This window comes from Muntiacus reevesi, chromosome 3, assembly GCF_963930625.1.
Source record: "Muntiacus reevesi chromosome 3, mMunRee1.1, whole genome shotgun sequence".
Taxonomy (NCBI): Eukaryota; Metazoa; Chordata; class Mammalia; order Artiodactyla; family Cervidae; genus Muntiacus; species Muntiacus reevesi.
The window spans coordinates 91,395,946-91,408,663 of record NC_089251.1 but is presented as its reverse complement, the minus strand read 5'-3'; the positions used below and the strand labels follow the sequence as shown (position 1 = coordinate 91,408,663).

At 43.5% G+C, this 12,718-nt stretch overlaps 1 protein-coding gene across 1 annotated transcript in view; it reads left to right on the top strand.

Moving 5' to 3' along the window:
• The window catches only part of SLC4A5 (solute carrier family 4 member 5), an 85,229-nt gene that overhangs the window by 36,620 nt on the left and 35,891 nt on the right, over positions 1-12,718 (top strand). Inside the window, exons 4-6 of the mRNA XM_065929582.1 lie at positions 8,604-8,764; positions 9,672-9,824; positions 10,528-10,623. Coding sequence (XP_065785654.1) covers positions 8,604-8,764; positions 9,672-9,824; positions 10,528-10,623 — 410 coding nt within the window. The remainder of the gene's footprint in view (positions 1-8,603; positions 8,765-9,671; positions 9,825-10,527; positions 10,624-12,718) is intronic.

Below are 12,718 nucleotides of genomic sequence, written 5' to 3'. Positions count from 1 at the left end.
GTTTTTGCAGAAACTTACATCTGTGGCGTTATTATGTCTCTAGTCACTAATGTGTTAAAAGTTTTCAAAGGGACTTCTAAGTTGGCACAGCGGATAGGAATCCTCCTCTCAGTGCAGGAGACATGAGCTCAACTCCTGGTTTGGGAAGATTCCAGATGCCTCAGAGCAACAAAGCCCATGTGTCATAACTACTGCACCTGAACTCTAGAGCCCATGAGCTGCAGTTACTGAGCCAGCCTGCTGCAACTACTGGAGCCCTCCATCTGGATCCTGTGCTCCACAATGAGAAGTCTGTGCATTGAAACAGAGTAGCCCCCGCTTGCAGCAACTAAATAAAAAGCCCAGGTGCAGCAACAAAGACCCAGTGCAGCCCACAAAGAGTATCTGAGGGGTTTTGCTTGTGTTTTGTTTTTTTTTTAATCACCTCGGGTCTTGTTGCAGCACGTGAGATCTTTTGTTGCATCACGCTGACTTAGTTGCCTCATGGCATTTGGGGTCTCAGTTCCCTAGCCAGGGATCAAACCCACCTTCCCTGCAATGGAAGGCAGATTCTTAACAACTGGACCACCAAGGAAGGCCCATCTGAGGTATATTGATATGCAACTAAGTTTAAGAATCATCATCCTAGGATAGCGATTCTTAAAGGGTGAAATATTACTCAGTCATAAAAAAGAATGAAAGAATGCCATTTGCCGCAACATGGATGGACCTAGAGATTATCATACTAAGTGAAGTTAGACAGATAATGACAAATATCAGATGATGTCACTTATATGTGGAATCTAAAAGAATTATACAAATGAACTTATTTACAAAACAGAAATAGACTCACAGAAATAGAAAACAAGCATAGTTACCAAAGGGGAAAGGGGGTGGGGTAGGGGATAAATTAGAACTTTGGGATTAACAGATACACACTACTGTATGTGAAATAGAGAAACAACAAGGACCTAACATATAACACAGGGAAATATAGTCAATATCTTACAATAACCTACAGTGGGAAAGAATCTATACAAGAATATATATAACTAAATCACTTTGCTGTACATCTGAAACTGACACAACATTGTAAATCGACTGTACTTCAGTAAAAAAATTTTTAAAAGAAATGCAGAATTTGGGCCCCTTCCCAGACCTGCTGAATTAGAACCTGCATTCTAACAGGATTCCCAAGGTACTTGTATGCTCATTAGAGTTTGAGATACGCTAGTGTAGAGGCATGTACTCTACTTTAAAAATCAGAGAAAAGAAAGTATAGAGTGACCAAGTTGGAAAAGAGCCTTCAGAGATCCACTCCACCTCTTCAACGGGTGTTCTCAGAGCCATTCTAAGGGAAGAGGCCATATCCCCTCATACAAAAAGAATGGGACCCACATGCACAGAGCTGTTTACCAGCATTGAGACCTCAGACAAGTCCAACTATCCCTGAGCCACACAGCTCTATATGACTGTAGGGTGGAGGCTCATCAACACACAGGGCACAAATAACCTAGGAGCTTCTATGGCAAGGCCACTCTGCTGGTGGTGTATATTCAGGCAGCAGTATTTTTAAAAATCTCTTTAGGCAATTCTAATAAACAGTCAAAGTTGAAAACCAAGCTACAGAACGTGGATTCTCTCCATATTTCTATGTTCTACTCAAGGTGAAAGGGAGCTTAATTTCTAGCTGTAGTCATTAAAAACACAAAATCAAGTTCAGGTCTTGGGCTTACTATTTCAATATTTGGATTCCCAAAATAGTTGCAAGGACAACTGAAGACGTATCCATAGTGAAGCTGTTGAGTATCCTAGACTTTTTAAAAATCAAGTTCTCAAGCGATGCTGGTAGCAGGAGTCTAGTTCTGGCATTGCCTTGAACCTGGAAACAGATAACTTTGCTTTTCTGCAGACTGTGCTCAGGTTAGTTGAGACCTTGTCTGTGTATAGAGCTTTTTTTTTTAAATGAAGGTAATTTTTGAGGTAAAAATGGGCAATTTGAGTGATTAAATAGAAGAAAGACTCTCAGGGAGAAGAGTAAGCATCTCCTGACCAAAACATTTGGACCTTCCTTTGATTTCTTCCTTGCAAACCCTTATGTTAATACAACTTTTAGAAAAACTTTGGAGGGGTATCAAAGAGACTTGGATCTAAGCATAATTTAAATAATGTTCTCCCAAACATATTTCCCAATTAAAGATGTCTGCTATATCTTTGTGAGTCTCCAAGGCAAGTCCCTGAGTCTCTGCTCCAGCCCCCTGTTTTCAGTCTTCACCTCCCAGGACTCCTCTAATCAAACCTTCCCATCCTTCAGAGTTTGAAATAGTTAGCAGCTGCAAGCTATCATATATACAGTGGATAAACAACAAGGTCCTGTTAATAGCACAGGGAACTTTATTCAATGTCCTATAATAAACTATAATGGAAAAGAACATGAAAAGTTTATATATATATAAACTTTTATATATATATACATATATATGTATATATATATACATATATATACATGTATGTATATATGTATATGTATGTATACATATATACATGTATACATATATATATGTATATATATATACATATATATACATGTATGTATATATGTATATGTATGTATACATATATACATGTATACATATATATATGTATATATATATATATACATATACATATAGCTTCCCTGGTGGCTCAGACAGTAAAGAATCCACCTGCAATGTAGAGATCTGGGTTTGATCCCTGGGTTGGGAAGATCCCCTGGAGGAGGGCATAGCAATCCACTCCAGTATTCTTGCCTGGAGAATCAGCATGGACAGAGGATCCTGGTGGGCTACAGTCTATGGGGTCACAAAGAGTCAGACATGACTGAGTGACTAAACAGAGCAAAGTACACAGCATATTAGTTCAGTTCAGTTGTTCAGTCATGTCCGAATCTTTGCGACTCCATGGATTGCACCACACTAGGCTTCCCTGTCCATCACCAACTCCCGGAGATTGTTCAAACTCATGTCCATCGAGTCAGTGATGCCATCCAACCATCTCATCCTCTGTCATCCTCTTCTCCTCCTGCCTTCAATCTTTCCCAGAATCAGGGTCTTTTCCAATGAGTCAATTCTTTGCCTCAGGTGGCCAAGTACTAGAGTTTCAGCTTCAGCATCAGTCCTTCCAATGAATATTCAGAACTGATTTCGTTTAGGATGGACTGGTTGGATCTCCTTGCAGTCCAAGGGGCTCTCAAGAGTCTTCTCCAACATCACAGCTCAAAAGCATCAATTCTTCAGCACTCAGCTTTCTTTATAGTCCAACTCTCACATCCATACATGACTACTGGAAAAACTATAGCTTTGTCTGTATGAACCTTTTTTGGCCAAGTAATGCCTCTGCTTATTAATATGCTGTCTAGGTTTGTCATAGCTTTTCTTCCAAGGAGCAAGCATCTTTTAATTTCATGGCTGCAGTCACCATCTGCAGTGATTTTGGAGCCCAAGAAAATAAAGTCTGTCACTTTCCACTGTTTCCTCATCTATTTGCCATGAAGTGATGGGACTGGATGCCATGATCTTAATTTTTTGAATGTTGATTTTAAGCCAGCTTAAATAATCAATAAACACATGTATATTAGGGAAAAAATCCTCTTCATCCTGTGTCCCTCTAAGCCCCCAAGGTCCTTCCAGGCTCCCAGTTAACTATTCTCAAATGAATGTATTGAATCAGGATGTTAAACATTAATATGGCAAAGTACTCACACGATTGTGTGAAGAGGAAATTTGACAAAGGAAAAGATATTCAACCTCACATGTAGTCAAAAGAATGCAAATATGATACAATTTTTCAACTACTAAATGAACAAAGGTGAGAAGGAATGACAGTATTAGAGTTTGAGAGACTTCAGAGAAATACGAGGTCTCCTGTACGCTAGTAGGAATAAGAAGCGGCATGGCTTTCTGGAGAACAGTTTGACCATGTATGTTATACATGTGAAAATGTGCAGACGGGAGCCAAGGATATTCAAACCAAGCTTATTTACAGTAAGAGTAATTAGAAATAATATAAATGTCTACCAAGTTAGGATTATTCACATAAATTTTGGTCTGCTCATGCAATGGCATGGTAAACAGCCTTTAAAATGATATGAATATTTATAGATATTTATAGACATAAAATGTCTAATAGGTGATACGGTTCTCTAGCACTGCACATGGGCTTCTCTGGTGGCTCAAATGGTCAAGAATCTGCCTGCAGAGTGGGAGACTGGGGTTCGGTCCCTGAGTGGGAGAAAAGCATGGCAACCCACTCCAGTATTCTTGCCTGGAGAATTCCATGGATAGAGGAGCCTGTGAGGTTACAGTCTATGGGGTTGCAAAGAGTCGGACACGACTGAGCGACTTTCATTTCATCTCATAGATGTGAAAGTATATCCACTAGATACCATGTCCTTATACTGTCATTAATATAAAATGTGTGTGTGCATGTGCATGTTCGTGTACACAGAGATCTAATATGCAGGTCATCATAATATCAAATATAATGCCATCTGGTTGGGAGAGCCTTGAATGCCTTTACTTTCTTATTTGCTTATTGTCTCTAAGTTTACAAAAGCAACGCTCTTTCCTTTTACATTTACATAGCTAACACTAACAGAATGTGCATTATGTGCCAGGCACTTCTCTAATTGCTATAAATTATTACTATTCCTGAAGAAAACAAAGGTGATAAGAGATTGAGTAACATTTTCAAAGTCCATAGCTAGTAAATGTGAAGCTGGGATTCAAAACCTGGTTGTCTTGCTCCACAGGCTGCACTCTTACTATACAGAAAGTGAAAGTGTTAGTTACTCAGTTGTGTCTGACTCTTTGCAACCTCATGGACTGTAGCTCAGCAGGCTCCTCTGTCCATGGAACTCTCCAGGCAAGAATACTGGAGTGAGTAGCCACTCCTTTTCCCAGGGGATCTTCGCCATCCAAGGATCGAACCCAGGTCTCCTGCCTTTCAGGTGGTTGCTTTACCATCTCAGCCACCAGGGAAGAAAAGTCCATAGCTGGCGAATGTGAAGCTGGGATTCAAACTGGTTGTCTTGCTCCATAGGCTGCACTCTTACGATACTAATTAACACAATAGAGTGCAAATGTCTTAAATCCTGCCCCCAACAACCTCATACCTCCCTTCAGAAGTAACCATTTAACCATCTGATAAGCGTCCATCCAAAACTGCTGCAGGATTTGTTCAGACTCATGTGTAAAGACTTCTATGCACACATGTGTGTGTTTCTCTTCTTGTTATAAAATGGGATGATATTGTCCATCCTGTCAGTATGCATAGTTCATCCTCATACTTTTTATCTCTGAGGGGTATTCCATGGCATGGACGTATGGAATTGATATGACAAAGTCCTTACTGAACACTGGTGGTTTCCAATTCTTCACCCTAATGGACAAAGCTGAAGTGAGGCATCTCCTAGTATCCACATTACTGTGTGCAGATGTGTAATGATACCCCTGTGATAACTTCCTAGAATTGGAACAACTGGGTTGAAAGACAAAAGAGGCTCCCCAATTCCTCACTTCAAGAAGGCTGTGTGGTTACACTACACACACACACACACACACACACAAACCACACACTATATAAATATACATGCACACTATATATATATACATATACACACACATACTATGTGCATACATACAGTATATGAGTACCCATCTCCCCATGTTTCCACCAACACAGGAAGTTGTCAATCTTTTAAATTTCTGCCAGTACAAGAAGCAAAGGATATTGTTTCATTTGCAACAACATTTATTTTACATTTATTCATTTTTGGTTCTGCTGGGTCTTTGTTACCATGCAGACTTTTATCTGGTTGCAGTGAGTGGGGGCTACTCTCTAGTTGTGATGCGTGGGCTTGTCATTGCAGCGGCTTCCCTTGTTGCTGAGCACAGGCTTAAGGGCTTGCATGCTTCAGCAGTTGCAGTAGGCGAGCTCAGTAGCTGTAGCTCCTAGGCTCTGGAGCACAGGCTCAATGGCTGTGGCACACGAGCTTAGCTGCTCCTCGGTGGGTGGAATCTTCTGGGATCAGGGATCAAACATGTGTATCCTGCATTGGCAGGTGAATTCCTTACCACTGGACCACCCGGGAAGCCCACAACAACATTCTTTAAATGTTCTTGATTAGTACGAAAGTTGAACATCTTTTCAGAAGTTTATTGGCCTCTTCATTTCTTTTCAAAATTGCTCACTTTTCAGTTGGGTAATTTGAGTTTTTCCTATTGTTGTAAAGAAGCTTCGTGGATTTCCCTGCCAGTTCAGTTGTTAAGAATTGTACTTCCAATGCAGGGGGTGTGGGTTCGATCCCTGGTCAGGGAACTAGATCCTGCATGCCATGTGGTGGAGCCAGAAAAAAAAAAAGTCCTTTGATGTCCTGTTTGCTGCAAATATTTTCTGAGCATATTGCATTTCTTTGAACTTCAATTATGTCTTACTGTGTTATGCACAGGTTTTAGTATCTTTTTGTATAACAAAGTGCCCATTTCTTTTCCTTTATGGTTTTACATACTATTTAGGAAGTCTTTCTCCCCAACCAAGGATATAAGAATATAATATTATAATAAGAATTATAATATATATTATATTTTATAATAATATATAATATGTATTATATTCTATAATATATATGTATTATATTCTATAATATTATAATAAGAATATAATATTCCCCTATATTCTCTTCTAGCATATTTATATTTGTGTTTATAGATTTTCACATTGTTATTTATTTAATTGTGGCAAAATAGATATAACATAAACTTTACCATTTGAGCCATCTTGAAGTATACAGTTCAGTGACATTTAGTACATTCACATTGTTACAGAACCATCACTACCATCCATCTCCTGAACACCTTCATCCGGCAAAACTGAAACTCTATTGCCCTTAAACAGCAATTCCTCCACCCCCTTCTTCTCAACCCATAGCAACCTGTCTTTATGAATATGAATTTGACTACTCTATGCCCCTCATATAAGTGGAATCTTACAATATTTGTCCTTTTGCGACTGGTTTATTTCGCTTAGCATAATATATTCAAGTTTCATCCATACTGCAGCATGTGTCAAGATTTCCTTTTTTTTTTTGGCTCAATAATATTCCATTATAGTTTAATTTTTTGTTTAACCTTTAATCCATATAGAATTTAGTAGTGTTTGGTAAGAAGTAGGGACTTTATTTTTTTATACCTAGGTTGGTCATCTTTTAATTTTTATCATTGTATTTATTTATTTCTTGGCTGTGCTGGGTCTTCATTGCAGCACGTGGCCTCTTCATCATACAAAGGCTTCTCTAAATGCAATGCGTGGCTGTGGTGCATGGGTTTAGCTGCCCATTGGCACATGGGATCTGAATTCCCTGACCAGGGATTGAATCCTTGTCCCCTGCATTGGGAGGAGTACTACTAACCACTGGACCACCAGGGAAGTCCCTAGTGGACTTTTAAACAACTCCTCCATCAAAACCCAGACCCCCATGGGGGCTCAGGTCTGTTTCTGGGGTGTCGTTTTCTAGATCCCTTTGTCTATATCCAAACTGGAATTATAATGCTTTAATTACTCAAGGTTTTCAGTAAGTTTCTATATCTGCTAAGGGCATGTCCCATCCCCATTCTTCTTTTTTTAGACTTTCCCCAACTTATTCTCTGATATTTACTTTTTCAGAGGAACTTTAGAGTTAGTCACAGCCCAAAAATATTCCCATAGGATTCTGATTGGAATAGTTTGAAACTACTCAGTAATTTGAGGTCGACATTTAATAAAACTGAGCTAGCAGGTCTCCAGCCAGGAGTCTTTGCCTCCTTGTGGCTCTTCTGGCTGTCCAGCGCTGCCCCCTGCAGAGGAGGTACAGGCCAGTGCTGCCTCTGCCAGTGGCCCAAGGCCTTCCCACGTGGCCCTCCCCCTCAGCCTATGATCCCAAGGCTTCTAGGAAGGACAAATTCTTACACATCTTTGGTTTAATTTCTTTCCTTCCATAAATTACATTTGGATTTTAACCTGAACTTTCAGAACCAAAATCCAAGTGTGATTCATGGAAACCTCAGGCCCTATAGTAGAACTCTGGGGAAATGATCCCCTCTCCCAGCAAACCATACCCTCATAAGGCAGGCGCAGAACACACATGTGACCAGTAGACAGGTAACTAGGATCCAGAGGATGGTTTGTTTTTTTTAAAGAGCTCTATTATTGTAGGATACCATAAAGTTCCCTTGTTTTAAGTGTATTAATTAAACGATTTTTAGTAAATGTGCAGAGTTGTGCCATCATCACCAAATCCAATTTTGCAACATATTCAATAAAGCAATTATCCTCCAATTAGAAAATAAATAAAAGGGAAAAAAAAGAAAAGAATAGTCTTCACACCCATTTATGGTCATTCTCGGCTGCCCCTTTGCCCTGAGCATACCCTGAGCATGGCCACATCAGGAAGAGTGAGGGACGAGACCCTCTGCCAGTGAGTGGTGGGCCAATGCCCCCACAATGCGCAGAGAGTGACCTGCAAGCCAGCATCCCTCTCCTCAACAGGCCCAGCTGGGGGCTCCTCCTGAGGGCAAAGGCCATGCTAAGCCCCATTCTTACCTCTCCAGGTGGATAAAGTTTGAAGAAAAGGTAGAGGAAGGAGGCGAACGCTGGAGCAAGCCCCACGTGTCCACACTGTCCTTGCACAGCCTCTTTGAGCTCCGCACCTGCCTGCAGACGGGAACCGTGTTGCTGGACTTGGACGGCTGCTCCTTACCACAGATCATAGGTGAGGCAAGGGCTGCTGCGGCCCCCGCAAACCAGGCAACGTGCCCCTTCCCCTGCCCCGTCTCCTGCCCACCCTTGGTCTGAGTGGCATGCCCACCTCTGATGCCTGCCTAAGTCTGTGGAGACCAGGCTTTGGGTCTTATGCTCCCAAAGCAGCGTCACAGTTGCTCCTAGATTCAGATGCCTATAGAGAGGGCAAGATCAGCCTCTGAAACGCCGCTCAGCAATGAAATGAAAGGGAGTGGGCTTCGGAGCATGGTTGGAAACACCCGTTGCCATGGCAACCTGCTTCTTATCAGGGTAAATGGATCATCACTCAGCTTCAGGAAATTAGCTCTCATTTGATGGAGTGGCAAAGGAAGGAAGTAGCTTGCCTTACTGTCCCTAAAACTCCTTGTGAATTTTGTTTTAGCACATCCAGTTTTACCAGAAGTATGCTGCCTTAAATACTTATCTAAAAAGAATTCACACTAGGACTAAAACCACTTAACATAGTACCTTGTGCTTCTTAGGGTGTTTCATGGTTACAATTTCATTTATTTTCCACAATATTATTGATAGAAAGAGCAGTGAATCGTATACCCATACATGCATGCACACATGCACCCACAATGCCCTCACATGTACCACGTCTGCACACATGCGCCCACATGCACATACCATGCACCCCCATGCACACACATGCACGAACTCCCACAGACATGCACACACACTTTTACATATAAGGAGGCTGACGGTTCATGACTGGTCCAAATTTTCAGTTTGTGGCAAGGGTTGGGACTATTTCTACATTCCATGCCTCCTTTAGTTCACTTTTAATCCCACAAATCACAGGTGAAACTTGAAGACCCCCACACCCCTGGTCATTCTGTCCCCCGGTGGACAAGGCGTGTTTGTTTCCCACTTAGACGATGTCATTGAGAAGCAAATTGAGGATGGTCTTCTTCGACCAGAGCTCCGCGAGAGGGTCAGCTACGTCCTCCTGAGGAGACACCGCCACCAAACCACAAAGCCCATCCACCGCTCCTTGGCTGACATTGGAAAGGCGGTCTCCTCCACCAGCAGTGAGTTGGGCCATACACTTGTTCTTTGCACACATCTCAAATCTACAACCCTCCACTCTTGATATCCCAGAGTTGAGATGCCCAGACTCTAGCCTCGCTGGACCTGTCAGATAATTGCAGGAATCAGTACCAAACAGATAATGCTGCTACCTGAAGAGACTTGAGGAATCTCTTTAGAGGAATTATTTTAAAATGGAAAACATTTAGCCTGCAGCAGGTACATATGCGGCATTTACCTTGTTCCAGGCGGAGTGCGCCCCAGGTGTATAGAGTCATCCTCCCAAGAAGCCTGGGACCAGCTATTGTTCTCATCAACCCCAGAGCGGGAGGCTGAGGCTTGGAGAGGTTAAGTTACTTGCCTCGGGTCAAATGATCAGTGTGTGTTGTGGAACCAGGAGTGAACCTAGGTCATCTACAACACCCGATGTCTATTTAATCAGCTGTGTAGCTATCCCTCTTTCAACAGTGCAGGTATTTTCTCTAATCACATTCACACTATTCACTTGCTTCAAAAGATTCTGAAAAGCAAGAACAAAATCCAAAACAACCAAACCATCCTTTCTTCCTCGAAGGGGAAGAGATCTGTCTTGTAGCCTAGCTTTATTCAGGTGAGGTGATTGTAAACGAGGACTGTGCTCATGGAAGAAGTTGCGTCACTGCCGCGAGTCTGCTGGAGTTAAATCCCTTCTGTGCCTCCCAGGTCGCAGCCCAGCCCGGAGCCCCGCGGCCGGCCCGAGCCTACACCACTCCACTGAGGACCTGAGGGTGCGACAAAGTGCGAATTACGGCCGTCTGTGTGAGTTTCTTCTTTCTCCGCCACGGTGCAGCCTCTTTTTCTGGCTGGGGTCACTCTGAAGTCAATTTTCATACTTTCATAGCAGAGGAGGTAAAGCCCAGGGTCTGTCTAGGATTCTCAGGCATCAGAAGAAATCTAATATTCACCCTAAACCCTGGGCTGCCCTCATAGTCTAACTTACTACCAAAATTTTCTAAATAATTATTCAAAAAATGCAACTGGTGGAGTTGCAGCCCCCACAGGGGCCTGTGAGGGGCACGGCCACAGACCGCGCTCTGTCAGGCAGTTTGTCAGGGATGAACAGACGGGTGAACTGGGAGGGAAAAAAAAAAAAAGAGGGAATTTGGGAAGTGAAAATAAAAAGCAGTGCGAAGGAGTATTTTCCTTTGAACACTTGCACTAAAATGACAAGCTATGAACAAGCACAGTCCAGGGCTGCGCCGCTGACCAGGCCAGAGGAATGCTTCGGGACAGCAATGGCGATGTGACCACAGCTACAGCGGGGGTGTGCCGCGGTCTTTGCTGTCTCTTCTAAGACCCCAATGTGCTCAGTCTCCCTGGCCTTGGTCATTCCGCAGAGCAGTGCTGGCGGTCAGAGGCAGTGAATGGCTTTGGCGTGAGCCTTCTGCTCACTTAGTCACTGTGTATGAAGTCGCCCTATGCCAACGTTGCCATGGTGGGAACCTGGATAAAAGGCATGAATAAGTGGTTACAACTTTGTGTACACACACCCCCTCCTGCAAGACAGCACCTAGGAAGGCTCAGAGAGGAGGAGACACTTGCCTGAGTCTTGGAGAATAAATAGAAGTCTTCCAGGAGCATGGTCTTTAGAACAAAGGGAACAAATAGCGGGTGATGGGAAGGCGCTGTGAAGGGCACCGCATATTCAGGGAAATACCGCGCTTCAGTTCACCAGGGATGTAGGATAAAAAGGAAAGGGTCCAAATCGAAGGGGGCCTGTGTGTCTTGCAAAAGGCCCAGCCTTTATTCTGAGGGTAATGAGTCCTCCTGAGAAGTCTGATGCAGGCACATACCATGATCAGAAATAAGCTAGAAGGGACTGAATGATTGGGAGCAAGAGATGGGGGCCGTGTTCAGGCAATGAGAGCGAGAATGGAAAGAGAAGGATGCTGGTGGAATTCAGCGAATGGTGGGAAGTGGGAAAAGAGGACGAGAAGGGAGTTGAAGCTGGCTCCAAGGTCTGCTGATTGCCTGTGGACACGTGGGATTGGGCATTGGGTGATGTAGGGTCTATAGAGGGAGGGATTTGATGGAAGACAACGAGTTTTGTTTCCTAGTGTGTGGAGTCTGAGGTGTCAGGCGGGGCTGCTCAGAGAAATCTGGAGCTTAGGGGAGAGATCTGGGCTGGAGACACAACCTGGGCACCCCCGGCACAGATGTGGATGGGGAAGAAACGGAAGTGGATGGGATTGACCAAGGAGGAGTGGATGAGGGCTCTGGAGGGTTTGAGTGCAAAGCAAATACAGAAAAAGCCCAGTCAGAGAGGATCCTGGAGGGAAATAAAGGAAAGCAGAGTCTGGCAGTACAGGGGCTCCACAGACCACAGGAAGCCTGAGGGGGCTCACTGGATTTGGCTGCTGGTGGGGAATGAGAGCTGACCTTCTCCTGCTTTAATGCAGCAAGGAACTGTCGGCCATGGCGAGCACCACCTTCCTCCCCTCTGCCAGCCCAAATCCCCAGCCCTCTTTAAAGACTCGCATGGGTCAAGGCAGACAGACATGAAACTGCTCTTCTCTCTCCAACAGAGTCGAAGCTTAGTGACACCTGGCTCCTCGCCCAGTAGGGCATCTGTGCTCCTCTCCACCTGCAGGGCCTGTGCAGAGCAGACATCTTAGTCACTAAGAAGGCAGGCTGGGACCAGGGAGTAGCATATTGAAGGGGTGAGAAGGAAGCAGTAGAACCCGGGGTCCAGCAACTCTTTTAAGAAAACTGCCATTGAAAGAAAGAAAAGAGAGAGGATGCTAGCTGAAAGGCCCAGCAGGATAATGGGGGAGTTTGCTTTGGTTGTGAAGATGGGAAAAGCCTATGTAGAGACCAAGAAAAGGGAACTGAGAGATCCCGTTTTCCCCTGATG